The 26,763-nt window shown below is 44.2% G+C and overlaps 1 protein-coding gene across 1 annotated transcript; it reads right to left on the bottom strand.

Moving 5' to 3' along the window:
- Positions 1-8,524: 8,524 nt before the first annotated feature.
- LOC136489888 (putative disease resistance protein RGA4) lies at positions 8,525-15,256 on the bottom strand. Its single transcript, XM_066486398.1, is given in 6 exon segments — positions 8,525-8,826; positions 8,975-9,089; positions 9,191-11,324; positions 13,165-13,318; positions 13,320-14,217; positions 15,079-15,256. Coding segments are annotated over 5 exon segments (3,459 nt in total). The 5' UTR covers positions 14,192-14,217; positions 15,079-15,256; the 3' UTR covers positions 8,525-8,642.
- Between the last annotated feature and the right edge of the window lie 11,507 nt (positions 15,257-26,763).

Genomic DNA, 26,763 nt, shown 5'->3' with positions numbered 1-26,763 from the left:
TTCGCTGTCTTGGTTCTTGGTTTTTGTTCTAATTCTTCCTTTGATTGTATTTCTTGCCTTAGTACTGCTTTTGTGGTGCTTTGTTTGGGGCTACCTCCGGCGTCTGTTGCCCTTGCTGGCTATTCCCTTGCTGCTCTATGTTGAAAACTTGTTGATCTGACGGTTGGTGGGGCTTTGACTTGCCTTGGCTTCTGTTGCCCCTTTGTCCATTCCTGTTGTTCCCTTGGTACTGTTTGTTCATATTTTGCTCCTCTAGCCTTCTACAAAGGTCGTTGTCTGACTTTAAATACTTCTCAAACTCACTGTATAGTTCTTCTATGGTACACTAGTAGAGAAACGACCTTTGATCCAGCTCGAAATTTGGCTTTAGTCCTGGTATATTTTGCGTCCGGGACTAGAGAGACCTTTAGTCCCGGTTTGTAGGTCCAATTGGGACTAAAGGTCCCTACCCAACGGCTACTGCGGCAGACTTTTGCTGCAGGGGACCTTTAGTCCCGGTTGGAGCTACCAACCGGGACTAAAGGTTAACTTTTACTCCCGGTTGGTCCCTCCAACCGGGAGTAAAAGTCTACTCCTAGCTGGAGGCTCCGTCCGGGACTAGAAAGGACCTTTAGTCCCGGTTGCTGTCTCCAACCGGGACTAAAGCTTGAAACTGTAACAGGCAGCTTTTAAGCTGACACTGACAGGGTATCAATTAGTCCCGGTTGCCGTGCTTTACAATTAGTCCCGGTTGACACTGACAGGGTAACAGGCAGCCCTGCATGATTCATTATAATGAATGCATCAATTAGTCCCGGTTGCCGTGCTTTAAGTCCCGGTTGCCGTGCTTTACTTGTACTAGGAAGTAGCAATATGTATCAATTAGTCCCGGCTCTACTTGTTGCCGTGCTTTACTTGCCGTGCTTTACTTGCCGTGCTTTACTTGTACTAGGAAGTAGCAATATGTATCAATTAGTCCCGGCTCTACTTGTTGCCGTGCTTTACTTGTCGTGCTTTACTTGTTGCCGTGCTTTACTTGTTGCCGTGCTTTACTTGCCGTGCATTTGTTGCAATTAGTCCCGGCTGGTATTACGAGCCGGAGGTTAGTCCCGGCTGGTATTATCAGCCGGGACTAAAGGTCTTTTAGTCCCGGGCGTTTACAGGAGCCTCGATGGGCCAGCTCAACCTGAAGCCCACACATAGGAGAGATCATATACCAGAATGGAGCGGCCCAGTACGCAATATGCTGGAATTGCTGACCAGTCCCACCTATTAGCACCACCTCGCTTGCTCAGAAGAGTGAAAGCTAACTCAAAAGCTCAGCTCTGGAGCCATGCACCACGATCTTACTTGAATAGGATCTGTTCTATAAGATCGTACCGCTGCATCCTTGACTAAACATTATAAACATGTAGAATACGTATATTCTAGCAGCATAGAATGCGTATTCGAAAGCCAAAACGAATCATCAATTGAAAATAGAAACAAAAAAAAGAAAAAATATTGAAAGTCCCGGTAGCAGCGTAGAATGCGAACGAAAATTGAAAGTCCCGCTAGCAGTGTAGAATGCGAACGAATCATCAATTGAAAATAGAAAAAAGAAGAAAAAGAAAATAGAAAGAAAAGAAAAGAAAACCTTTGTCCCGGTTGGTAATACGACTAAAGGGCCGGCCCACATGGCCAGGCCGGGAGACCTCTTTAGCCCCGGTTGGTATTACCAACCGGGACTAAAGGTGGATCTTTAGTCCCGGGTGAGAAACCGGGACTAAAGTAGGGGCCCTTTAGTCCCGGATTCGTGCTCCCGGTTGGGAAACCGGGACTGAAGGGGGTTAAGAACCGGGAGTACAGCTCGTTTCTCTACTAGTGGTATTTGGCTTCTCCCGGGCCAGATGAGCAACGAAGGCTCCAATACGGAGACCTTTAATTGCTGCTTCGATTGCCACATCTTCTGGGACGTTTGGTGCCTTCGCTTTGAGCTACACGAATGTTTGAAAATAATCCCTCAGGGCCTCACCTTGATTTTGCTTGCACTGGAAGAGGTCCATTGAGGTTAAGGATTCCGTGCTGAACCCTTTGAAGTTGGCTATGATCTTGTTGCGGAGGTCCTCCCATGAGTATACCGAACTTGGTCTCAGCATAGAGTACCATGCCAATGCATCACCTTCGGCTGCAATAACGAATGACTTGGCTAGGACAGTGTCATTCCCCCCTACGGAGGCTATGGCTGCCTCAAAACTCATGATGAATTGGCGCGAGTCTGACCTTCCGTTAAACTTGGGCAGGGTGATGGGTTTGTAAGATGGGGGCCAAGGTGAGCTTTGTATTCCTTCGGATAGTGAAGATTTTGAATCTATGGTTCTGTGGACTGTAGGTGAGGTGAAAGGCGCGTTGAAGGTTGGTTGGGCGGCCATTCGTGGTGAAGGGTTTGGTCTGTTGTGGCATCTGCACCTTGATTTGCAGCGGGGGCAGATAATGCTCTGTGTCCTGCAGTTCCTTGGTCTGTTGTGGTCTTGTGGGAGTAGAGCAAAATGCCTGGCCGGGACGGGCTAGTTGTTGCATTTATGATAGAGATGCCGAATTGTTAGATTTGCGATTCATGTATGTATAATAGTATATATAAACGAGTACACAAGTTCGGACGCAGAGCTAGCTAGGCATGTAAAATTAAATGTAGAGAAATACTGCGTCATGGGAACAACGTACCTGTTGAGAGATGGCTGGATGGAACTGGAAGTACGTTGGACCAAGTGCCGGCGTGGTTTGTGGAACGGCGCCTGCTGGCTATCAGTTGCAAGGTTGGAGATGAGCTTTACATTGAACACTGTGCTCTGTATCGTGAACCTGTTGCTATGTGCCGTGAGCCCAGCCAGCCAGCCAGTCATAGATTCATAGTGTGAGGACAGCTTACCCCGCAAACCCAGCCACGCGTCCCGAGGTAGGGGGGCGCATGCAGCAGCCGCACGCCGCAGTCCGTAGTCCGCCTCGCGGCCGTGTCTGCCGCACCCATCACGTCGCATTGATCCCAGCGGCCGCTCTCTGTTCTTCTCTACCGCGCCATGATGGATCGGTGGCGTGGCAGACCCTGCCACGTCACCGGTTAGCGTCCCGGTCGTCGCCACGTCAGCCCTCTCGCCGCGCCACTATGCATGGCGCGACACAGGCATTTCGCCGCGCCATGGCAATAGGCGCGGCCAAAAGTGTTAGATTTGGAAATAAAAAACAAACAGTGTTAGATTTAAAATTAGTTAAAAAAAGTGTTAAAATTAAAAAAAAAATCTCCCCCGACAAGGCTATGTATGGGTAGTGGATCATGTATGTCTACAGAAATGCAGCCCATTCGGTTGATCGGTTCGTATCGTTGCTAATTCGTGAAGAAGTACTGTTGGCTGATTTGTGTGAGAGAAAAATACTGTTCCGGCTGGAAATTTACGATCGTTTACGACAAGCCACAGCCAAACGAACAGGCTGATGGAGTTGAGGGCTTCTATTGGATTATATGTAAAAAAAACCAGACCATCAAAAGTAAGGGGACCCCACGAATCTAAAGTAGGGGCCTTGGTTTGTGGGCTTCTGTTGAAGTTGGTCACCTATCTTAATTGATTCACAAAGGCGCGGCTACTGCCTCTATAAATTGATGATTTGTAGAGACAATGGCCGTAGGTGCTTGCTAGTATAAATGATTAATAGCGGCTGACATTTATCTGGTTCTTGTGTCACTATTTTCTCCCAAAACCTTTTTTTTATACTGTGGCCTGCGGTGGCCCTCACTACTGGATTCAGGTTCTTTGTCGAGTGCCTGAGGCACTCGGCAAAGAACACACGGCAAAAAATTGATCGGCAAAGTCCTCTTTGCCAAGAGCCCCAGGGGCACTCGGCAAAGAAAAGCGACCGTCACGGCGCCGGCCCCGTTGACGGTCGCTTTGCCGAGTGCCAACCCTGCAGGCACTCGGCAAAGATTTTTAAATTTTTTTAAAAAAAAATTCTTTGCCGAGTGTCCTCTATCCGGCCCTCGGCAAAGATGTTTTTTTTCTAAAAATTCTTTGCCGAGTGCCCCTTGGCCGGCGCTCGGAAAAGTTTGAATTTTTTTTAAAAAAAATTCTTTGCCGAGTGCCCTCTGGCCGGCACTCGGCAAAGTTTGAATTTTTTTTAAAAAAAAAATTCTTTGCCGAGTACCATGGTCATGGCACTCGGCAAAGCTGGAAAAATGGTTTTCCACCCATGCTTCTTGCCTTGCCCCGCCCTCATGATGGCCTCTCCATCGAAGTCCTGGGTGCTCGGATCGTGGTTTGGCCCATGGAGCGACCTCGCCACCTCAGTGTACTCACTGATGCGGGAGTGGATGCTCGGGTTCGTGTATGCCTCGGGCGGGTCCTCCAGGTTGAAGGAGACGTCGACGTCGCCTTGCCCTTGTGGGCCATACACCATGCCTGGAAGTCCGAGCAAGCCTGGCCACTATGTGACGCCAACTGCGAGAAAGACAGCACGATGATTAGAAATCAGGCAGAACTGAGCGTCACAATAGATAAATGAATTCGCGTACACATGCTTATTTGTATCCGGCGAGGCTATGGCTGCCTTGATGGTGTGCTGGACCTTGCATCTGCAAACGACGGTCCCAGGCATTCCTGTGCATCTTGAGGTACTCCTCCGTGAACCACCTCTCCACCATCATCGCCCAGCACTCGGGTACGCTTGGCACCACCAGGGAATCATCTACACGTCAAGTATTGGACATATAAGAAGATCAAATTAAACCAACTTAATGTCAAAACGAATCAATATTGATGTTCTTCATTTACCTCAAGGTACTGCTCCCGGGTCAGCTGCATCTCTCTTGCGTCTTTCTTAGTTTTCCTCTCCCCAAGCTTCGACCCGTAGTAGGTTACGATGGCCTGGATGCGCATCTCGTGATGCATGTCGGTGATGAGTTTTTTACAGGCTTTGGTAGTCACTTGCTCCGCCCTGGCCTCAAATCCCTCCTTGCATCTGTAATAAGTCTGCATACAAAAGCGATTTATCCATTCATTATTTCAAGAAAAGTTCAATGAATGCGACGTATTGAGCAATATTGTGCGAGGGAGACTTACCCAAAACTCTGCCTTCACCCGCACCGCCTTGTTGGGGTACTCCGCATCGAGGGCGACGGCGTAGTGGTCAAATGAGTAGGCCAGCTCCGTCTTCGATGCGTACGTGACAATGCCGGGGAAGTGTTGCCTGCATAGAAGACCCAGGATGCCGTTGACTAGCCGTGCGCTACCACCCGACACAACCACCCAGTTCCTGCACAAGTGATTAAGAAAAATTATTAGTTTTTTTTCATCATATCATATGAAGTAGTGGTGATAACATATAAAGTTACTTACTTTTGCCCTTCGGGGCGAATCACTGGGCGTTGGTGAGGAAGCGGAACCTGTGGAAGGCTCACGGGACCTCGCAAGTAGACACTCGAAGAGGAGTCGGAGGAAGCGGAACCCGTGCCTGCCGCCTCTAACTCATCGTCCTCGTGCGGCCCCTCCTCCTCGTTCGTCTGCCGAACTAGCTCCTCGTCCAACTCGTCCACGGGCGCCACCTCCTCCTCCAGCTCCTCCTCACGCGGCGTGGGAGGAGACGACCCCCTCCTACGGCTGGCGGTCCTCCTCCTCCTCCTGTCCGATCCCTCCGCCGCCCCCTCCGCCTCCTCCTGCAGCCGGCGTGGTCTTTGGTAAATCGAGTTCACGGACCTATGACGGTCACCCCGCCATCTTTGTTCAATCACCTGCAATAAAAAAGAAAAACAAGACGTAATTAGAAATAGGTGCAAAAATGAACAAAACATAATTACAAAAAACATAGTAATACATGTATTAGAAACATATGCAAAAATGAACAAAACATAATTACAAAAAACATAGTATTACATGTATTAGAAATAATCTTTATGATTGAGATTAGCTGGATCATATGTCTCGTCATCACTATCAACATTGTCCAACTCATCAACACTATCTGAAGGAGGAATGTTGTCTTCATTGTCATTGCCTAAACGTAATCGCTCAAGCATTTGTATGTCCTTCAGATTTCGCACCTCGTCTCCAGCATCCTCGTCATCATCCCTTTCATTGTCTACTTCCATTCCTATCTCTTCGGTTAAGTCTATGTCAAACCTCCCTTGAAGCCCCTCTTCTTGACAGAACTCTCCATCATATGTGTTTGGGTTGAAGTTGTAATCTTCATCGTTTGGGACAAGTAGTTTATCGTGTGGCGATACCTTGTGCACAATAGACCAACCCTTAAGATGCTCGGTGTCTTTGCACGCGTATGACATATAATAAACCTGGACGGCCTGTTGAGCCACAATGTAGACATCTTTTCCTGGATAGACGGAATCCTGTCGAATCTCGACTGGCCCAAGCTTAGGGGTCCGTCTCGTTACTCCAGGATAAAACCAGTGGCATTTGAATATGACAGGAGTAAGAGGTTTGGAACCATAGAATGATAGTTCGTAGATTTCTTCAATTCTTCCATAATAGTCGAGTACATCAGTATCGGGCGTAACAACTCCGCTGTTTGTGGTTTGTAAGCATCGTATGTGACAACGTGCACGAAATCTTCTGAAATTTTTATCATAGCCTCCACATACGATATCACGACATCTCAACAAGTTTCATGATTTTCGGACTTCGTTTGCTTTTTATAGAATTTAAAAACACTTCGCACGCAAGTTCGCGGTCATGTTTCGTGAACGAGATGTCCGAAATTTTGGGTCCGTTCCTGGATACGGCCTCACACTACACTCAGTAACATGACTATCATTTTTCGAATCATTAAATTCCATTATTCGTACCACGTGCAGTTCAAATTTATATTTTTCGAAAAAATTCAAGTAAACGAAATAAAGTAACTAAATATATCAAAAAGCCACAAAAAATTCCCAAATTCTAACGAGGAGTTCCTAGTACTTAAAAAGGGCTGCACAAAAAAATAAGGCGCTCGGCAAAGAGGGTTTTTGAATTTTTTTTTAGAAATTTTCTCTTTGCCGAGTGCCTTCACAGGGGCACTCGGCAAAGGTATTTCAGAAAAAAAGTAATTTTTTAATTCCTCTCTTTGCCGAGTGCCGAATCAGTGGGCACTCGGCAAAGACATTTCAAAAAAAAATATTGAATCTTTGTCGAGCGCCGTGTCAGGGGCACTCGGCAAAGTATTTTCCAAAAAAAAAATCTTTGCCGAGTGCCTAACAGCAGGCACTCGGCAAAGAAGGACGTGGCCAAACACCGTTACGCGGGGCAGCCTATGCCGAGTGCCGCGCTTTTGCCGAGAGCCTGGCACTCGGCAAAGAAGTCCTTTGCCGAGTGCCCTTTTTTGCCGAGTGCAATTCTTTGCCGAGTGCCCGATTTTTGACACTCGGCAAAGGCCCTCTTTCCAGTAGTGCCTGCCCATAAATATATCTATACGAGAAACTAAGTTTGAAAGAGATATAAGATGTGGACAATAGGAGAGAGAAGATAAATGATTAGACCAAAATCTATCTTGAAGAAACCTTGAATATAATTACTTTGTGTAGTGTGTATATAACTTATCAAATACTAGTTAAAAACCATCTTATATTTTTAGGTTGAGTTTGCCAAAATAATGTCAGTTCAGAAACAAAACCTACCAAAAAGGCTAGGTACCAGTTATTTGTACTCGGTTATCAGAGAGGATCATCCAGACACAGAGATCGTTGGGTTCTGCAAGTCTGTCATGCCTGGATGCCTTTACCGATTGGATCATCTGGCAGTGCGAATTGAAAAGACGGTGTCGGAGCTTCAACTACTGTGCCCTCCCTAGTTTAATCTACCTGTGCCCTGCGTGCCTCCGAGGGCGATAATAAACAAAAAAAGATTCCTCCATGGAAGTTCAACTCTCTTCCTGCCATGCCGAATATAACGAAGGACAAGAAGCTAAGGTCGTCGATGGTAAACTAAATACATAATCAACTCATCGATCGGCTGGCGCGCTGTCATCGCGCTGGCGACGTATGGCATATGCGAGTGTCATGCTTGTTGGCGGGCGAAATTTAATGAGACGCCGGACGACCTGCTTGGAGTCATGGAGTGTCACGTGGCCGTTTATTGTACACCGATGATCGCATGTTCATTGGCGGACTCCGGAGATGGAAGAAGAAGATGACGCCGTTGCTTGGCTGGGAATGATCTGTGAAAGGGCGTTGGAACTTAGAAGTCAACTGATGATATATGTATGTGGTATATACCATTCCTTAGATGCCCTTACACAGACTGGATCACCATCATGATTGGGTAGTGCTATTTTAAAATAGGCAATTTTTGCTAAATAATCAGGGTGGCCAGACGCGTGTTGACGCGTCGAACCCTTGTATGCGAAGTGAATGAAGACACGCGTCTGTGATTAGCTTTTCTTACGTAGTGTCTGTCTGTCGCGAGAGAAGCTGATGATGCAGAAGAAAAAGACGCAGTCCTGGACTCATGGTAAATTTAGCTAGTGTGTTTGTTTCACTGCTAATCAGGTTTCAAGAACATCAAAGAATGAGATGTATTTTTGTCCTCATCCGATGCACAGTGCGACTCGCAGGTCTCAATCAAGAACACATACTGTAGGCACAACCAGCAAAATTAGTTGTAGTACAACCCCAGATCGACCACCCAAAAGCCCAAATCCATATTCAGCTACACTCGTGATGACGTTTCCTTTTGCTGTTGCAGCCGCCCATATGTCGTCTGATAACCAATATACGCTGCATACCCGACTGCTTCCATCCACTGCTCTGACAAGGAGGCGACGCCCATGGCTTCACTGCAGTGCAGACATGCCCCACGCAACCAGGCGACCACATGACGATAAGAATTGCACCTGCACGCGTTGATCAATTCTGGTTTACTGCATGAAACAAAGAGCAATGTACGAGTAGCTGTTTCAAGTGATCTTTGAGGATCACTTGAAACGGCACATGGAGTGAAGAAATTTAGCGGAAAGCACTAACTAGCGAGGGCAAAGTTACCTGAATCGTGAACAGAGGGGAAGGCGTTTGTCAGCATGCGCACGTCGTCCTACCAGCATTTCGTCTTCGATCGGACATGTTTGACAGTAAGCAAACAATGCAGGTGCCAAGCAGCCTGAGGATGAGAGATTTTTTTTTTCAACAGGAGGAAGCTAAAAGAACAGAGTCTCTGATAATAAAAGTTATTTTAGACGGAGCTGCTGAGTTAATTTTTACCTTGACCAATGGTAGCTCGACTGATATTTGTCTCAAAGTGGAAAGGATCTCTTGTGTACATCACGTACCATTTCCTGCCATTACCGTCTGCATAGGCCTTGACATGCTGGATATGTTTCAGCTTGTCCCACTCAGGGCTTGATTTCCTTGCCGCAATCGATGTGAGCAACGATAAGGTGCAGTGCAGCTCCAAATGCCTTGGGTTTACATCCTTCAGATATCTTGGTAGAGTTTCCATGCCATAATCCTCCAGCAGGAGTGTCTGGAGAGCTGGTACACCCTTCAATACCTTCATTCTGGGGCAGTTGCAGATGACAAGATTCTTCAGGCTTGGTAGAAAACTAATCCTCTCCAGGTCAGTGTTTCTGAACGCTTCAAGCAGAACAACATGAGAAAAGTGGTCCAAAGATTTTAGGCAGTTGACGTCATTTACATGGAGTTCCCTCAGATTCTTTGTGTGGAAGGCAAGGCCACGTGGAACGTGACTCAAGTTGCATCTCTTGAGTTGAAGATACTCCAAGACAGGCATGGCATGCACTTGTTCCTCCCACTCCCACTCCTCCCATTCCACCATTCCTATAAAATTTAGCTTGAGCAATCTAGAGAACCCAGCAGCTACCCGAGAACGCTTGCAACACACGAATTCTTGCCCAAGACGCCTGATGGCTGGGGCCCTGTCGACCTGTAGGAGCTCCAACCATGGGAGCTGACACAGGCCATCAGGAAGTTCGGTGCAGCAGGCCAGGTCATCCATTGTCAGAATTCTCAAGCTCTCAAGGGGCATAGATTCTGTCGACATCATCCATCTTGGGAGTCGCTGACCAAAATACCCATGGATGTGAAGGTTTTCTAAGGAAGATGGAGGGCAAAGCTCATTAAAAACCTCCTCAATTTGTAACTTCTTCTCAGAGTCGCCTTCTTTATCTTTTTCCAGCCGACCATCAGCTCCAAGTCTACTGGTGCAACTTAGTGCCAGTTCTCTTAGGCATGCCTTTACACTAAGCCTGACTTCTGTAGCAAATGATGAAGAAGATACATTCTCCATGAGTCTTATACCAAGCTCAGTTAGCTGGCAAAGAGGACCCAGATCTTGCAAACTACACCGGTCACCATCCATGTGGGTTGGAAACCCATGTAATTTCCTCAAAGAGGTTATACCACGAAAACCCTCTGGTATACTTTTTATAGATGTCCTGCTAAGTTTAAGAAACCTCAAGTGTTGTAGCATTCCAATGCTACTAGGAAGCTTAACCAAACTCTGACAACGAAAAAGGCTAATATACTGCAAGAACTTCAACTTGCCAATATTCTCAGGTAAGCTAGATGCGTTACTATTTTCTATTGATAAATACCTCAAGTGTTTGAGTTGATACAAAGATTCAACTAATAAATCAAAATTATTTATGGACTCCAAATGTAGTGTCCGAAGACTTGAAAAGGGACCCAATGAATCACCAGGCTTTATCTTTACATGCCCAACCAATATCAGTGTTCTTAGTGATGTATGTGCTTGTAGAGAACACCACTCTAAATCATTTGATTCTGATCCTTTGTTTTGCAGGGATAAACGAATCAACTTTTGTGAATTGAGTTTATTCAACATAATACCAATTTCACTATTGTGACCCACTAGTGCCTCATGTCCTGCCACATACTGAGCAAAAGAGCGAACAACATCATGCATGTTGCAAACAACATGATCAATGTACCTTTTATTTGGCTCAATAAGGTTTCTCTGAATTAATTCGTCATAGTACTCTTTTCCTATTTCCTCTAAGTCACGTGAGGTTCCATGAAGAAATCCTTCACTGATCCACATGCCAACAATGTCACCAACCAAAAAAATTGTGTCCTTAGGAAGGAGGGAGTAATGCAAAAAACAATGTTTCAAGCCTGGACCCAAGTCATCATAGCTAAGATATATTGAATTGCTTAACTCTTTAGGCATTTGAGAAACTGACCATAGAGAGTCCTTTAAGACATTTTCCCAGTCGACTGGCCTTATGTTTTTCTGGCGTAGCAGACCTCCAATAACTTTGACCGCGAGTGGTAAACCATCGCATTTTTCTATAATTCCCATTCCAATATCCTTTAGCATTTCAAGCTGGGGCTCATCATTTACACTTCTAACTACCTGCAAGCATATCAGACTAATTAGATAAGCATTCATTTTTTCACCAGTACGGCAAATGTGGAGATCAGGTTAATACAAAGCGCATGATAATTAAATTGCACTGCCCCTTTGTCACTAACAAGATAGAACTTCAAGCTCAATTTTTTAATGCTCTGGTGGGACACAATTTTTGGTCCTCTTCATTTATATATGCATGTGCACATAACAAAATAGAAAAGACATCTAACAATCTACATGCTACTCATTTTTAGCTACATCGATCTGGAGGAAAGACAAAACAAGATCAAATACACAACGGATATTTAGTGGCGGGGCATGCCTTTCAGCTAAGTACAATCTAACATGAACCCTTGAACTGTCCACTGAATATTTAGATCATGGTTATACACATTTTTTTATTTTTCATGTCTGCCGTGCACTTTCCACATTAGATCGTCCTAGTGAAGTTAGATCTTGTACATTGATTTTCCCCAATTTTCAATGTTCTATATTAAAGGAAATGTAAATAAGTCACTTTTTGAGCATATTAAATCAAATATAATTAAATCAGTGGTCCACAGTTATTTTAGAGTAACATAGCTATAAACTTTGGGAACTAATTTGGTAAAAGAATCATTTTTCCCAATTCCACGGTAATTTTTACCCATGCATGCACATACTGTTTACTAGTACACAAAGGGCCTATAGTTCCAGTTAGGACAGCCCTTTAGTCCCGGTTTCTCACCCTTTACTCCGGGCATAGGCAGCCCGGACTAAAGGGACCTTTAGTTTCGGTCGGCAACACCAACCGGGACACCAGGACTAAAAGGGCCTCCAGGCCACTCCCGGGGGCGGGCACCTTTAGTCCCGGTTAAGGTCCCTTTTTATTTTTCTTTTCTTTTCTAGTTTCCTTTTCCTTGATGGATTCTTTTCAAGCCCCTATACTGGCATACCAAAGTCCCTATTTGAACTTGGTTTGTCGAATCTTATCATCACACATCCATCACCACACCAAGAGGTGGTTCCCAACTGAAAATCAATTGTTCACACTACTATAGTGAAGTCCATCCACAATGCATTATCGATATCACTCATACTACCAAAATCCATGTATGATAAAAAAGTGTATCCTATCATAACACAAGCACCGCTCGCAACAGTTTTTCAGATCAGTTAGCTAGGATGTGGCTCAAGGGCACTACTCTGTTTTATAGTATATTTGTAGTACGTGCGATTAGCAGGCATGGCACCAAAAAAATGTCATATAATTTTTGAACTTTCTATTATGCTGCTATGCTACTTTTTACTCGAACACAACGAAGGTTTGTAAGCTCTCCACTGATCTTTTTGAGCGCAAGGTGTCCATACTAAGAAAAAGGTAAGGTTTTCTTAATTATACCTCATAAAAAACCATAAAATGAACTTATTATTGTTTCCTAAGTCTGTAAACTGAATTTTCTAGGGAATTTACCATTTCTTATTGCCTTCATTGTCAGTGTTACGCAATGGCACTCAAAATTTCCATTACAAAACCATGAAAATTCCGTGCACTTTTCCCACAAAAAAAAGGTGTAGACTTGTTGTACAGGTTCTTGTTTGAGTGTCTTGATGAAACTGTGAATAACTGGTGTGGGGTCCCTAAGATATGAAACTATCAGGCAACTGACGCTTTATATTTGTAATATCGCAATATATACTAATTATACTGGATTTTTGCAACATAAAAAGAATACTGCAAGTGGTAGCAGATCGAGCCCTTACTTTTAAGAGTGCACCAAATATAATGTGATGCAGCTAACAAGCACGACGTCTGAATGAAAACCAAAGGAAATTTTCAAAGAATGGGTGAGCTTGTATGGACCTGTTTCTTGAGAAGCAACCATGCATCCCCAGGGTCAAGTTTATTGATATGGTGGTAGGGTTCCTCTGCCATCATTCCTCGTGCGACAGTGTCATGCCTAGTGGTGATGAGGACACGGCTACCATGAGCTAGGGCAGCATTGAGGAAGTCTGCTACCACTTGATTAGACATCATCCATTATCAATAAGGTCCTATGTCCCTTTAAGGCTTCCATTAGATCTCGCTCTTGCAGTGCCTTTGCATTTCCGGCAATATGGTGGTATCCCCCAGCTTCAGAGATTGCTCTCCTCAACAGCTCAATCTCATCAAAGTCTTGGTTGACACTCAACCATATTTTCTTTGTGAAATCTTGTTGTATTATGTCATTATTAAAGATCTTTTGGGCAAGGGTGGTCTTGCCCATCCCTCCAACTCCCACAATGGCGAAAACCATAATTCTGTTATATTCTTGTTGTGTTTGATACTCTTTTGTGAGCATCGCCACTAGATTTTTTGTGTCCTCCTCAATCTTCTCACCAACCAAACCTGATCCATCGAGAGCCCCCGATGTCTCACGTGTACTTGAACCAAATGATGCCTTCTTACTTCCATCGTCCTCATAGGAACCAAGGTTGATGAAGTTGAATGACGCGCTGCGTGCCTTGATGTCATCTAGCCTCTTGTTAAGGTTCTTGATGCGGTTTCCAATATCATGGGCATGGAGGGGAGTCCGCATGCAGAATAGCAATGGGTTGAAGCATCCCATGTCCCGGCATGGGCCTTGCTCCATGGCCTTGAGCTGGCACAGATCCAGGATGTTTGTGGCATCATACATGGCATCCCGAAGCTCTCCCACCCATGCCTTCACACTTAGATCAGTGAGGTTCCTCCTATCAGCATCTGTGAGGAAGTTCTTGAGATCTCCAAGCTTGATTCCCATCTTGTCAATCTCCCGGGTGACCCCTAGTAGTATATGCACCTCTTCTTTAGCCATGTTCACCAACATGTGTTGGATGTAGGATGCCAAAACATCAAGGACAGACACCATGGCAGTGAGCTTGTATGGCTATTTTTCTGCAACAAAAGCAAACCGTCATTTATAGGTTCAATAGCCTATAAACTCGGTCCATCCTAAAATAAATCAATTCCTAGAATGACCCTAAGACGGTATAAGTTTGACCAAGTTTATACAAGAGGGTGAAAATATCTATAGCACAAAATGCGTACATTATGAATATATATATATATATATATATATATATATATATATATATATATATATATATATATATTCCATGAGGTATGTAGTTAGTGATACTAATTTGGTGACATAAGTTTTGGTGCTCTTTTCAATAAATCTAGTTAAATTTAAATAGTTCGACTTAATAAACTCTAGAAGTGAAACTAATTTGGGACGAAGGGAGCACTGGAGTGGTTGCACCTCACATTCGGTAACCATGCATATGGAACAATTCATATCGTCTAGCCTCTTAAAATGTGTATTATTGTTTCCTACCGAAAGTCAGGGACGGTAGTGTTAAAGTATTGATTCTCTGCATTGCATGTTTTTTTGCCGGTGATGCAGATGCTAATTATTCATAAATTTAATGCGACTTATGCAGTACAACACTTCTAATAATTGATGTAAAATGGGAGGCCCTAAAACAAATATAGCATTATTCCTTTTTTTTTTGACAGAGGCATAGGAGTCCAATAATAACGCACTCGTTGCCGTAATGAACATATCGTAATCTGATACAATAGCTACTTTGCAGTTTCATATGTCTCTCAACTAATCACAAATCAGATGTTATCTCTGGGGTGGTTTGATTGATCCTACTCGTCACGAACAAGCAGAGAACCTGTTGTTGACAAAAGGGAGGCAGAGCTATGCATGCATGCAAGAAAATACAAACGGCCATGCTAGAAACGAACCTGACGTTGGCGTGGCCAGAACAGTTGCCGCCGTGGTTTATTCCGAGATCTGATTTTACAGCTCGACTGAGGCCGTGGAGGCAGAGAAGAAGGCCAATGGTGAGGTTTCCGATAGGCGGTAGCCCAGTGTGTAAGGGGCGAGATCAAATCAAATTAAGTGAAAACAGCAAGGCTTTTGGTTCCAATGTGGAGTGGTTGGCCATGGATGAGTAAGGGAAGAAGATGATGGCTGGGATGGGGCGGTGACTGTGAGAGGAGGCAGTAATATATACAGTAGGCTGCCAAGCAAGCTCTATAGTACGTACCAAGGACGAGAAATTGCGTGGAAATATCCGCGCGTATGACATTGTGAAAATATTGTAAAGTAACCCCCTAAATTTGTAATTTTATATAGATTATCCACCTCCATCGTTACTAAAATTAACATAAAAACCCCTGAATCTGTATGTAAATCACCTACTTATTATTTACTATAAAAAATATGACAGTCTAATGTTCCACATATTCTTCTTCTTAATTACTCACTTAAGTAATAAATGTATTATATTTGTCATATTAAAAAAAGAACATGTGTATAATAAGAATGCTTGAAGCAATGAGCATACATATGATTTATTTTTCCGTCAGACATACCTAGCTCAAGCAAAAAATTCTTTTTCAAAAGATCCGTTACCAGCTTTCATCGATAAGATTAGAGAATAATTACAGTAAAAGTTCTGGCACAAGCTACGCCAACACCCATTTATGCTCGGAGCTCAGCTAAGTGAGGTCCAAGCCACCCCTGGTTTGCCTTAGGACTAATTTATATATGTTGGAGGAACAACTAGGCCATTTGCCATTTCTGGCTGATCCACTACATGAGACTGGACGTCGCTCTACCCGGCAGTATAAGTTGCGGCCCTTTGTTTCCTGCATGTGCCCACGTATTGGCTTCATCATAAATGGATTCCATAATCTTCTGCACTTGCCTGCATTCTTTCATGAAAACTCTGTTGTTTCTTTCACGCCACACTTCCCAGATGGTCAACACGATCAGTGATCTCAGCCTCTCCTTCATTGGTGACGGTAGTCTGTTCATCATCTGAAGAAACCACTCCTTGACATTATCTGCGTCTTCCCAATTTGCCGGTTGCAGGCACGGTGCACTCACCCAGAGCCCCACCCTTTCCCATATCGTTTTGACCACTGGACACTCAAGCAAAAATTTCAACTAAAGATATCACAAACATACATGCATTTTTAAAACGTGTCTTGAAAGCCCAGCAGGATGGGTTGGTGGAAGATATAAATCAACACAGTACTACCAATGGGTGAAAGCCGGAGAAAGAAGGGATCAGAGTAACAAGAGGATACTCTGTTAGAGCTACTGCAGTACGTAAAAGCCCTCCCAAGTTAGGGCTCATATTTTTATTTTTGGGCTACTATACTTTTGCTGGCTAAATTTTTGGGACTCAAGTCCTTCAAGAGCCCTTAAATAAGGGCTCCTGCTACTGGCACATAGATGATTCTTCAGACAGACAAAATCGACTTTTAGGAACAATTTTTGAAACAGCAGCTATGCTATGATTGTAGAAACAAGAATTTTTCATAGGTTGTTTGAAAACAACCCTGTTTTTTTTAAAAAAAAAATAAAAAAATATTTTAATGTGCCAAGGGCTACAGTCACCTCTTGCGCATGCATCTCTCCTGCACACCGCACCCTGAAGTCACTTGTAACAAAGATGCTACCTCTTTGTATTAACATTTATGAATCTTGTATTGATAATTTTAGCTACTAAAGAGTATCAAATGCAAAATCGTTCAACTATAATGTTTTAGAACAAATGACACACTCCAATTTTGGTATACGCCATGTCTCCACCCAAGGTAGTTTGAGAACTTCAAAAACTTTAAATTCAAAATTTTGATATTTTCAATTTTTCAACTGATATCACTTAAGATAATTAAGAATTTATCAACTACAATGTTTGAGATCTTGTCCAACTCTACTATTATAATATAGATTTTGTTTTTCATCTGATATCATTTAAGACAATTATGAATTTATTTGGTTGGCAGCTATTTTCAAGGTTAGTTGACTTAGTCAGCCGTCCCTGAAAATTAATTTCTAAAAATGGTAGTAAATAAATGCATAGATTTTTTAGAGACGGTTTTTATTAAGCTAACTTCCAAAGGAAATTGATTTCAAGAGCCGGTTTGTAAGCTACAGGGCATTAAACATTTATAGAGGCTGGACTCTTAAGGCCTTGTTTAGTTGGGTGAAATTTGGGAATTTGTCTACTGTAGCACTTTCGTTTTTATTTGGCAATTAATAGTCAATCATGGACTAATTAGGCTCAAAACGTTCGTCTCGCGATTTCCAACCAAACTGTGCAATTAGTTTTTTTTTCGTCTACATTTAATACTCCATGCACGTATCACAAGATTCGATGTGATGGCTACTGTAGCACTTTTTGGGAAAACTTTTTAGAACTAAACAAGGCCTAAAAATAGGAGGCGGTTATTGTAAAAATGATTTTTGTGGTAGTATACGACTTTTACACATGGGACCGATCCATGAGCTTATTAGAGCAAGGCAAATAATATGCATTGGCCCTCTGTTTGTTGTATGTACATTTATTTACTGTCCACTTATATAGTAGTTGGCTAATCTATGATTCACTTTTTTTTCTCTTGAAGTTTCTTCGTTCCTATGCATAAGCTGGCTCAGCCCACTCCTCTTCTCTCTACTCTCCTCTTTACCCGGCCTCAATATAAAGCCCACTTATAGACACTTCACTGTATTTACTCCTACTCAGTTCATCACCTAGGGTTCCATGAACCATCCCGTGCAACTCGGCAACTGCATTGAGTGTGCAGCGTGGAGTCAAACAAGAAGCAAAGGTAAGGCTCAACCAAGGAAGTCAAACCAAAACAGACATTATGCTACTTTGCTACTTCATCACTAATAATGTACTCCCAACTTTTTTAGAGAGTCGAAGTATGTCAAGTTTGATTAAAACTATAAAGAGGATTATAAAGATTTATGACACTAAATAGGTATACTTGATGAAGGATCTAGTGATACTTATTTGGTATCATAAATATTATTATTTTATCATATGAGTTTGGACAAACTTAATATACTTTAATTCTACAAGAAAATTAGAATGACAGAATTTAAATTTAGAAGGGAGGGGTATCAACTTGCATGTTTGTATCACCGCGCTTGCACACACGAGTGTGACAGTCGAGAACGTCCTGTAAAGGAAGGTGGAACGTCAAGTCTCCCATGGCTGCTTAATCTACAGCTTACTCGGGTGGTGGCTTCCAATTAATGGCAGAGTGGACCTAGTGGTGACAGCATAGACACGTGGGCCAAGATGACTTTTGGATCTCAGAGTTGGGTAGCAGAGATGTGTGGCTGGGTGCATGCCAATTTGATGTGTTACTGTTGCAAGATGGAACGAAATTAACAATTTGATCGCCCATCTCTAGATGCACCGTGTAGATGCCTCGGCCTCACGTGTGAACTAATTGAGGACATCGGGTTGCTTTAGTCCCGGGTGAGAGACCTTTAGTCCCAGTTCGTAATACCAACCCGGACTAAAATATCACCCTTTAGTTCCGATTGGTGTTACCAATCGGGACTAAAGGTTGGAGGACTTTTAGTCCCGATTGGTGGCTCCAACCGGGAGTAAAGGTCCACCTTTAGTCCCGGTTGGTGTCTCTAACCGAGACTAAAGGTCCCCTACCACTGTGCCGAGCACAGTAGCCGTTGGGCAGGGACCTTTAGTCCCGGTTGGAGACACCAACCAGGACTAAAGGTCTCTCTAGTCCCGGACGCAAAAAATACCAGGACTAGAGCCCATTTTAGTCTCGGATGAAAGGTCTGTTCTCTACTAGTATGCCATGCATAGTGCTCAACGCCCTAAACCTCGGTCCACGGATGCCTGCCTCGATTGGCTGGAAGCTTCATGTGTGACTGCATCGGGTGCAGGTACCATGCCAGTGAACTGTGAACTAATTGAGGACATCGGGTTGCTTTAACAAATGAACATTAGGGTGCCAACTGTATTAGAGTGACTCCAGCATCCGAATCAGGGCCTCTATTTTCGATTTGGGTACTACTCCTACTTTTGTTAGCCTAATTTTTTGCTTGAACTCCAACAGTACCACCCAAATTTGAGCCCTCAAACCTCTTCTAGTAGATAATGACAAACGGAGCCCGCTTGCCATTATATTCTTTCTTTCTTCTCCCTCCTATTGGGCAACGCCGGGCAGATCCCGTTGACACCGGGCAGATGCAGCCAACTCCCATGGCTGAGGTCGGCTCTGGCCGCTGTGGCCCCGTGGGCACTCCGGCAGGTGAGCTCCCTGTGGTCCTCGGCCTGGCCTCGCGAGTAGCGCGCGGACACCGCAAGCAGGCACCGCGAGCAGAGTAGGGTCTGGCCACATGAGCAAGGTGGCGGACCGCCGTGGGTCTAGCCACATGAGCAAGGAGGCGGACTGCCGTGGCTGTGCAGCGGATCAGTGCGCTCCGCAGAAGACGGAGCTCTCGAGGCAACTGGCGCCTCCATGGTGTGCCCAGCGCGTCATCATGGGTCCGCCATGGGGAGCCCGGGTCTACCGCGCCGGGTGTCACATTCCGCCGATAAATCTCCGTGCAGACGCGCGGTACTGGAGTAGTGTCTCGTGGGGGAAAACGACAAGCGCGGAGGAAAAAAAACTAGGGCGCAAGCAGGGAGGGATCGAGCAGAAGGGGAAAATGAATGAAACGGTCTTTTGCACGCATGGCCTAGATCCCCACGAAAGGGTGCCAGAGAGAGAATTTGGGTGGCCATCTAAATTTGGGTGCTCTAGTTGGGACCCTCCTGGAGCTATGATTTTGGGCTAGGCACCCGTATTTAGCTATGAGGGCTAAAATAGAGACCACGCTGAAGTTGCTCTCATATTGTCACTGCTTTGACACGATGAAATGGTACCTAGGTCGCTCGGTCCAGCTGAATTATTCATCTACGCACACGGTAGGTGCAAGCCAGATCAATCAGAATCATATTCATGCAGACAGCGACAGAAAATTCAGTCGAGAACGACCAATATACTCGCTACTTAGCAAATGCCACGTGAAAATGAAGATGATGCTTCGACTACCTCTACCAAAGAGCGCCACGCCGGCGGCTCCACGCTTCTGAAGATGGCCTCGACCACGCTGCAGCCACACTAGTCGGCTACGCAGCCATGGCCTGGCCTGGCCGGGCGGAGCCATCGGCTTCGTCTACCTCCAGCGAAGCACACCACACCAGCGGCTCCACGCTTCTGAAGACAGCCTCGACCACGCCGACATCACACCAGTCTGCAGCAATTTGAAAGTACCAGAATCTAGACGAGAACTAGGGACAAGTTTAGTTAGATGCATTTGCAATTTGAAAATATAGGGACCTGGTCGAGAACTTAGAACAAATTCAGGGACCTGCAGTGAAATTTACTCATTAATAAATATATCCTAATGTATGTAGGTTGATTCTACTTTATGCTAATAACCGAAATATATAGCACCAATCATGTCGCAACTATACCAGCCACGAAGTTACCAGACATCGGACATGCTGTCGGGCTTAGCTGTGCCGAACTGGTTCTGAGACAAAATACAAAATAGAGGATTTGCTGGGACGTGGGCTCAAGCTACTGCACTAGCACTACTATAGAATTGATAATCACTTCCGCCACTTTCACCACCAGTTTGCTAAAAACCGACGTTGATATTCATCACCATCGGTTCATATTACGAACCGTTGGTGAAATAATTTTCATCACCGGTTCGAGTTACGAACCATTGGTGAAAATGCGGGTGATTATCACCGCCGGCTGGTAACACGAACCCGCGGTGATAACCTATCATTACAGCCATTTTGTGTTACCAAACGATAGTGATGGTCGGCCCATTTTTACCACCTCTTTGTGGTACCAACCGGTGGTGAAAATCATTTCACTGACGGTTCGTAATACGAACGGGCAGTGATGAATTATGCTAGCACAATAAAATTCATAACATTTTCGAACAAAGTTGGATGGATATAAACTTTATATCAAAGTTATGACTTTTTTATTTGAAATTGTTTGCGGTCCCAGAATTATGTTTGAACCTCTTATATTTTGAAATTCAATTTTTTTAATTGTACAAACAACCTCGGATGAAAAAAATGATCCAAAGCAAAGTTATAGATCACGCTATGTTCTACAACTTTATAGTTGATAATTTTTCATTACAAATCATTTATGGTCTCAAATTTGTATATGAAGTTCTAAAATTTTGAAATTCAAATTTTTCAAATGACCTCGGATGGAAAATTGATCAAAATCAAAGTTTTAGATCTCGAGAACTACAACTTTGTAGTTGATGACTTTTTCGTTTAAAACTATTTGGGGTCACAAAAGTATGGCTGAAGTTCCCACACATTAAAATTTTAATTATTCAAACGACATCGGATGAAGAAACGACCAACATCAAAGTTATAGATCTCGATTAGAACAACAACTTTATAGTTGATGACTTTTTCATCTAAAATCATTTAAGGTCCTAAATATTCATTTTAAAATCCTGAGAAATGTATACGAGGAAAATGAATATGCCATATAGACACAAGTGGCCTAGGGTTGAAGTAGTTAGAGCAGCTATGGGTGGGGGCAGAGGTCTCAGGTTTGAATCCCAGACCGTGCAATGCGTGGATTTTTGTATGAAAAGCCGCAGATCTGCAGCCTTGCTCCATCAAGCAGATCCTTCCGGCTTGCTATGTGCCAGGCGCAGTGACACGTTTTTGCGCCGACACACGTTCTGGCATGCGCGGTGGGACACCACAATCGTCATGGCGGCTTACAACAACAGTGACATGCTTATGGTGCCTTATGAAGACTTACCTGATGAGGATAAAGATGTCATCAGTAAAGCTATAGAAGAATTGCAGAACAAGTGTTTGTTGTCCTACACCAAGACACGTGACAATAAAGTTGTTCAGAAATATCCACTACCATGTGTTCTGTTGCATGGGCAGTCAGATACAAACGAAGCTGAAGATAGACGTTTCTTCGTAGAGGCTGTAAACAAATATGTTCATGATGCCATATTGAACCATAATACAGTTTTCTTGAACATATTCCACAACACCATGAAAGAGGTGTTTCATGGATATCCAATTGATCAGGTTGGACCGGTTTACTACAATATTCCACATCCGTCGACTTAGGGGACTAATCAAGCCGGTACTAGCCATCAAGAAGCAGTACCAGCTGGTAACGATGATGTCCAGGCAGTTTAGAGCTCATCTGAGCAAGTTCAGGGTGCTACTACTAATCAGATGAAGTATAATCCTGGACTGTCAGCGTAGCATGTGCAATAGCCGACGGGACAAGTTCAGAATCAAATGATTAATTTTGGCACAGCAGGCCAAATACCGTCGTCGGCTCAAAAAATAGTTCCATCAGTCCAAAGGATTCGTAGAGATATAGATCCTAGCATCTACAACCAAAGACTTCAAGCAGCAAACCAGCAAAGGACCCAACAGATAGAGATTCCACAAAGATATCATTATGGCACAGATTATAATACCCTTCATATGATTTCAAATCCGAGGTATCAAGGTACCCGAAATTTTAATCCGCAGATGGGTCAACAATTGCAGAGAAATCTAGATTCAAGTGCAGATGAGTTGTTGCTCAGAGTGACCGAGATGATGAAGAATCAGTTCGGTTTGAAGCCAAAATGGCAGACCTTCTCATACAAATGCCCGTATCCAGAGTGGTACGATTTGGTCGCTGTTCCTATAAATTACAGGCTCCTAGAGTTTGCTAAGTTCACTGGCTAGGATAGCACAAGCACAATAGAACATCTCAGTTGGTACCTTACACAGTTGGGCAAAGCAATCGTTGAAGAGGCCCATCGAGTTTGTTTCTTCTCCTTATCCCTATCAGGACCAGCCTTCACTTGGTTTTCATCGCTGCCAGTTAACTCCATTGCCAATTGGGCTGACCTAGAGAAGAAGTTTCATACATATTTTTACACTGGGACAGGAGAAAAGAAAATTACCAATTTGACAACTATAAGGCAGAGAACTAATGAATCGGGCACCGAGTTTCTTTAGAGCTTCTGAGAGACCAGGAATTTGTGCTTCTCATTGAACTTGACCGATGATCAGCTAGCTGCTTTTGACCGTTCAAAGAATGTTGCCAATGTGGAGAGATAAACTACTCGGGCAAGAATTGGACAATTTAGGTCAGTTGGCTCAACGAGTGGTAGCACTCAATAGCCAATTCCAGAATATGCGCAGAGATGCCCGATTCCAGAAGAATGCCGCAATTGCCGAAGCCTATAATCCATATTCAATTGATGACAGCTATGAGGGCAACGAAGAAGAAGAGATTGCTGCAGCCGAACGGAATTGGGGTAAGAAGACAGTGATGGTGCCAAGTCCTTGGGGAAAAGGAGTTGAAGAGAGCTATGATTTCGATGTCACAAAATCGGACAAGCTCTTCGATTTCTTGCTTGAGAAGGGACAGATCAAGTTGCCCGACAATCATGTTATGTTGCCTCCCAATCAGTTGAAGAATAAGAAGTTCTGCAAATTTCACAACGCTACTTCTCATTCTACTAATGAGTGCAGAGTTTTCCGACAACATATACAGAGGGCTATTCAGCAAGGGAGGCTCAAATTTGATACACCTCGAAAGATGAAAGTTGACGATAATCCTTTCCCAAGAGATCAGAACATGGTTGATGCTAGGTTGCTCAAAAGGAAGACTAAAGTCCTAACATCAACTAGGGCCAAAGAAGCCGGAACCATCAACCCGAAGATGCAAATATCGGCTGATGGATATAGAGAGATTGAAAGGCATCATGACCAATGGAAGAGCCGATATGAGCAGGGAGAGACGTCAAGGGATGGGGCGACAAGGCCGCATGTTACATCTCATATTTTGTTGAATAAATGGCAGTGGTAGACGGAAAAGGATTATAAGTGTTGGTTAGAAGAGAAAGAATACCAGCGTCAACAAGGGAAAGAGAGGTATGAAAGAAACCAAGTTGAATCACATTGGAATTGTTCATTCTTCAGACATTGTTGGAATAAAGGTTTGAAATTGCCTACTAAAAATAATTGCCCATAGTGCAGTGAGCAATATTAGGAGCTTGGGAAGCGAGTTGTTGATCAAAATTGGGCTGATCATGAAGAAGAAGATAATGAGGAAGAATATGTTTGGCAGGAAGGGCAATGGTGTCTAGGAGGTTTGACAAGAAGCCAGAAAAGAAGGGTGCAATGCCTGAGGAACATAGAGTTTGAACAGGCGTAGGCATCTGGTAGACCTCAAGTGTGGCGTGCTAAACAAACAGCCGATAGAGGTCAACCTTTGGCTAATATTGAAATGGCTTTTCTATTGCCGTCGGAATTTAGAGCTCCAGCAGACCAAGAAGTTTATTCAGATTTTGATGAATCAGAGTATGAGAAGATAGTTGCCAAGCTGGCAGTTGTACATCAAGCTATATTCGATAAGCCAGCCAAGCATCGGCACTTGCAGGCTTTATATGTGAAAGGTTTTGTTGATGGGAAGTCGTTGAGCAAAATGTTGGTGGATGGAAGTGCTTCTGCCAATCTTATGCCTTATACCACTTTCTGTAAACTTGGCAAAGGACTAGGAGATTTGACTGAGACCGACATGATGCTTAAGGATTTTGGGGGTAATGCATCTAAGACCAGGGGGGCAATGAACATCGAATTGACAATCAGAAGTAAAACTTTGCTCACCACATTCTTCGTCATTAGTGGGAAAGGGTCATACAGTTTACTCCTTGGTCGTGATTGGATTCATGCAAATTGTTGTGTACCATTGACTATGCATCAGTGCTTGATTCAGTGGCATGGAGACGATGTTGAGCTGGTTCATGCTGATGATTCTTTAAGTATCGCAACAACCGATCCAGTATATTGGGAACTAGAAGACTTCGAGTGTTTTTCTGGCAAGCTATGGGAATGAGGCTTCATTAAGATCAATGATGAAAGTCAATAGCCGATCCAAGCAATCGGCTTTGAGAGTTTGTTTTAATGGATAAGCCGATAGATGATACAGATGGTAAGCTAGGGCATGGCTTCACGTCGGCCGATGAATTAAAGGAAATAGACATTGGTCCTGGAGATAGGCCTAGGCCGATGTATGTGAGCGCTAAGACGAATCCTGAGTACAAGCCAGAGTTGATAGATTTATTAAAGGAAATTTAAAGATTGTTTTGCTTAATGAGATGTTTGGCCTAGATCGGTAAATTGTTTAACCTTTGGTCTAAAGATTCTAGTGCAACCTATCAAGAAGTGATCGATGGAAAATGTTTGAAGGAATATTATCCTAGCGTTTGGATCAACACTTGATAGCCAATTTGTTCAGTCGTTGGCTGTAACAGCCGGTACCAGAAGGTTATCGCCTTTAGCTCAAAATTACCCCAGAAAGGGGGAAAAGCCGATACGAGATGTATTGCCTATAGAGCAAAAACAAACGCAGAAACAATCATGACACTGTAGAAAGTACACAGATATAATCATAGAAAAATGGAAGATTTTATTCGTTGATCAGTTTGCCCTAAATACAAACTAATCGAAGACATTGTTTATCACATCGTGAGTGGATGTGATGTCCACGATAGCCTCCGCTGCATCGACGAACTCCTCGATCAAGTCCTCATGCTACTCAGGGCTGTCGCGCATCGGGAAACCGGTCTCCATGGTATGGAGCTCGTACCTGTTCTGGACCTGCGTTGCGGCCAGCGCCACCGATGCGCCATGATGAACGCCATGAAGGGCGATCTCTTGGACGCGGGCTGGGACGTCGTGGAGGCGGGCATTGATGAGGGGGCCCTAGGCGTTGATGGCCGCTGTAGCCATGTTTGCCACCAGTTGGAGGGACTCCAACTGCACCGTTAGGGCTGGCGATCACAGAAACAAAAGAGCTATCAAGATAAAGATAGTGGAAGTCAAAATAAAGGTGTTCTTGGAGTCCATCTTTCCCGCCACCATGGCATCAGACTCGGACAGCCGTGCCCAAGCAGCGCTGGCCTCTTCCTCGGCGGCGTGAAGGGCGGCTTGAGAGACCCCAAGGCAGATCTCAAGCTGGTTGTTTTCCCGAGTTGCCTCGGAATAATGGTTCTGGGCAGCCCTCCACTCCTGGAGGAAACACCAGGCGTCATCGCCATTGTAAGAATCGGAGGAGTCCGACGACGAGTCTGGCGTGGAGGCAGCATCAGATGCGGCATTGGAGGGCTCACCGGCCCTAGGAGGAAGCGGACGAAGGCTCTCATTCAAGATGAACCTATAAACAAGTTAGAGAAGTCCATTGCCACGAGCAGAAGATATCAACCCTTACCTCATACAGCGGAGGCGCTAGCTCATCGGTAGATCCTCCTCCGAAACCTCCTCCGCCACGCGTTTGCCCCGGTTGTCCTTGTCGGCCATAAGGTGGATTGGATCTACGAGAAGGGGGAAGAAAACTGCTATAGGGTTTGTGAAGGCGGAGAAGTGCAAAGGAATAGGAGCAATTGTGAGTATAGATGTGTTCGAGGTCGGAACACTTGGTTGGTATTTGTAGCCACGAGGCGAGGTGGTGGACGTCTCGGGACGTGCAAAAGGCAACCGTAATTAATAGGAGGCAAAGCGCCACCTCACTAATGCCGAA

This window comes from Miscanthus floridulus, chromosome 10 (assembly GCF_019320115.1).
Source record: "Miscanthus floridulus cultivar M001 chromosome 10, ASM1932011v1, whole genome shotgun sequence".
NCBI classification, from domain to species: domain Eukaryota; kingdom Viridiplantae; phylum Streptophyta; class Magnoliopsida; order Poales; family Poaceae; genus Miscanthus; species Miscanthus floridulus.
This window is presented reverse-complemented; position numbering and strand designations above follow the sequence as displayed.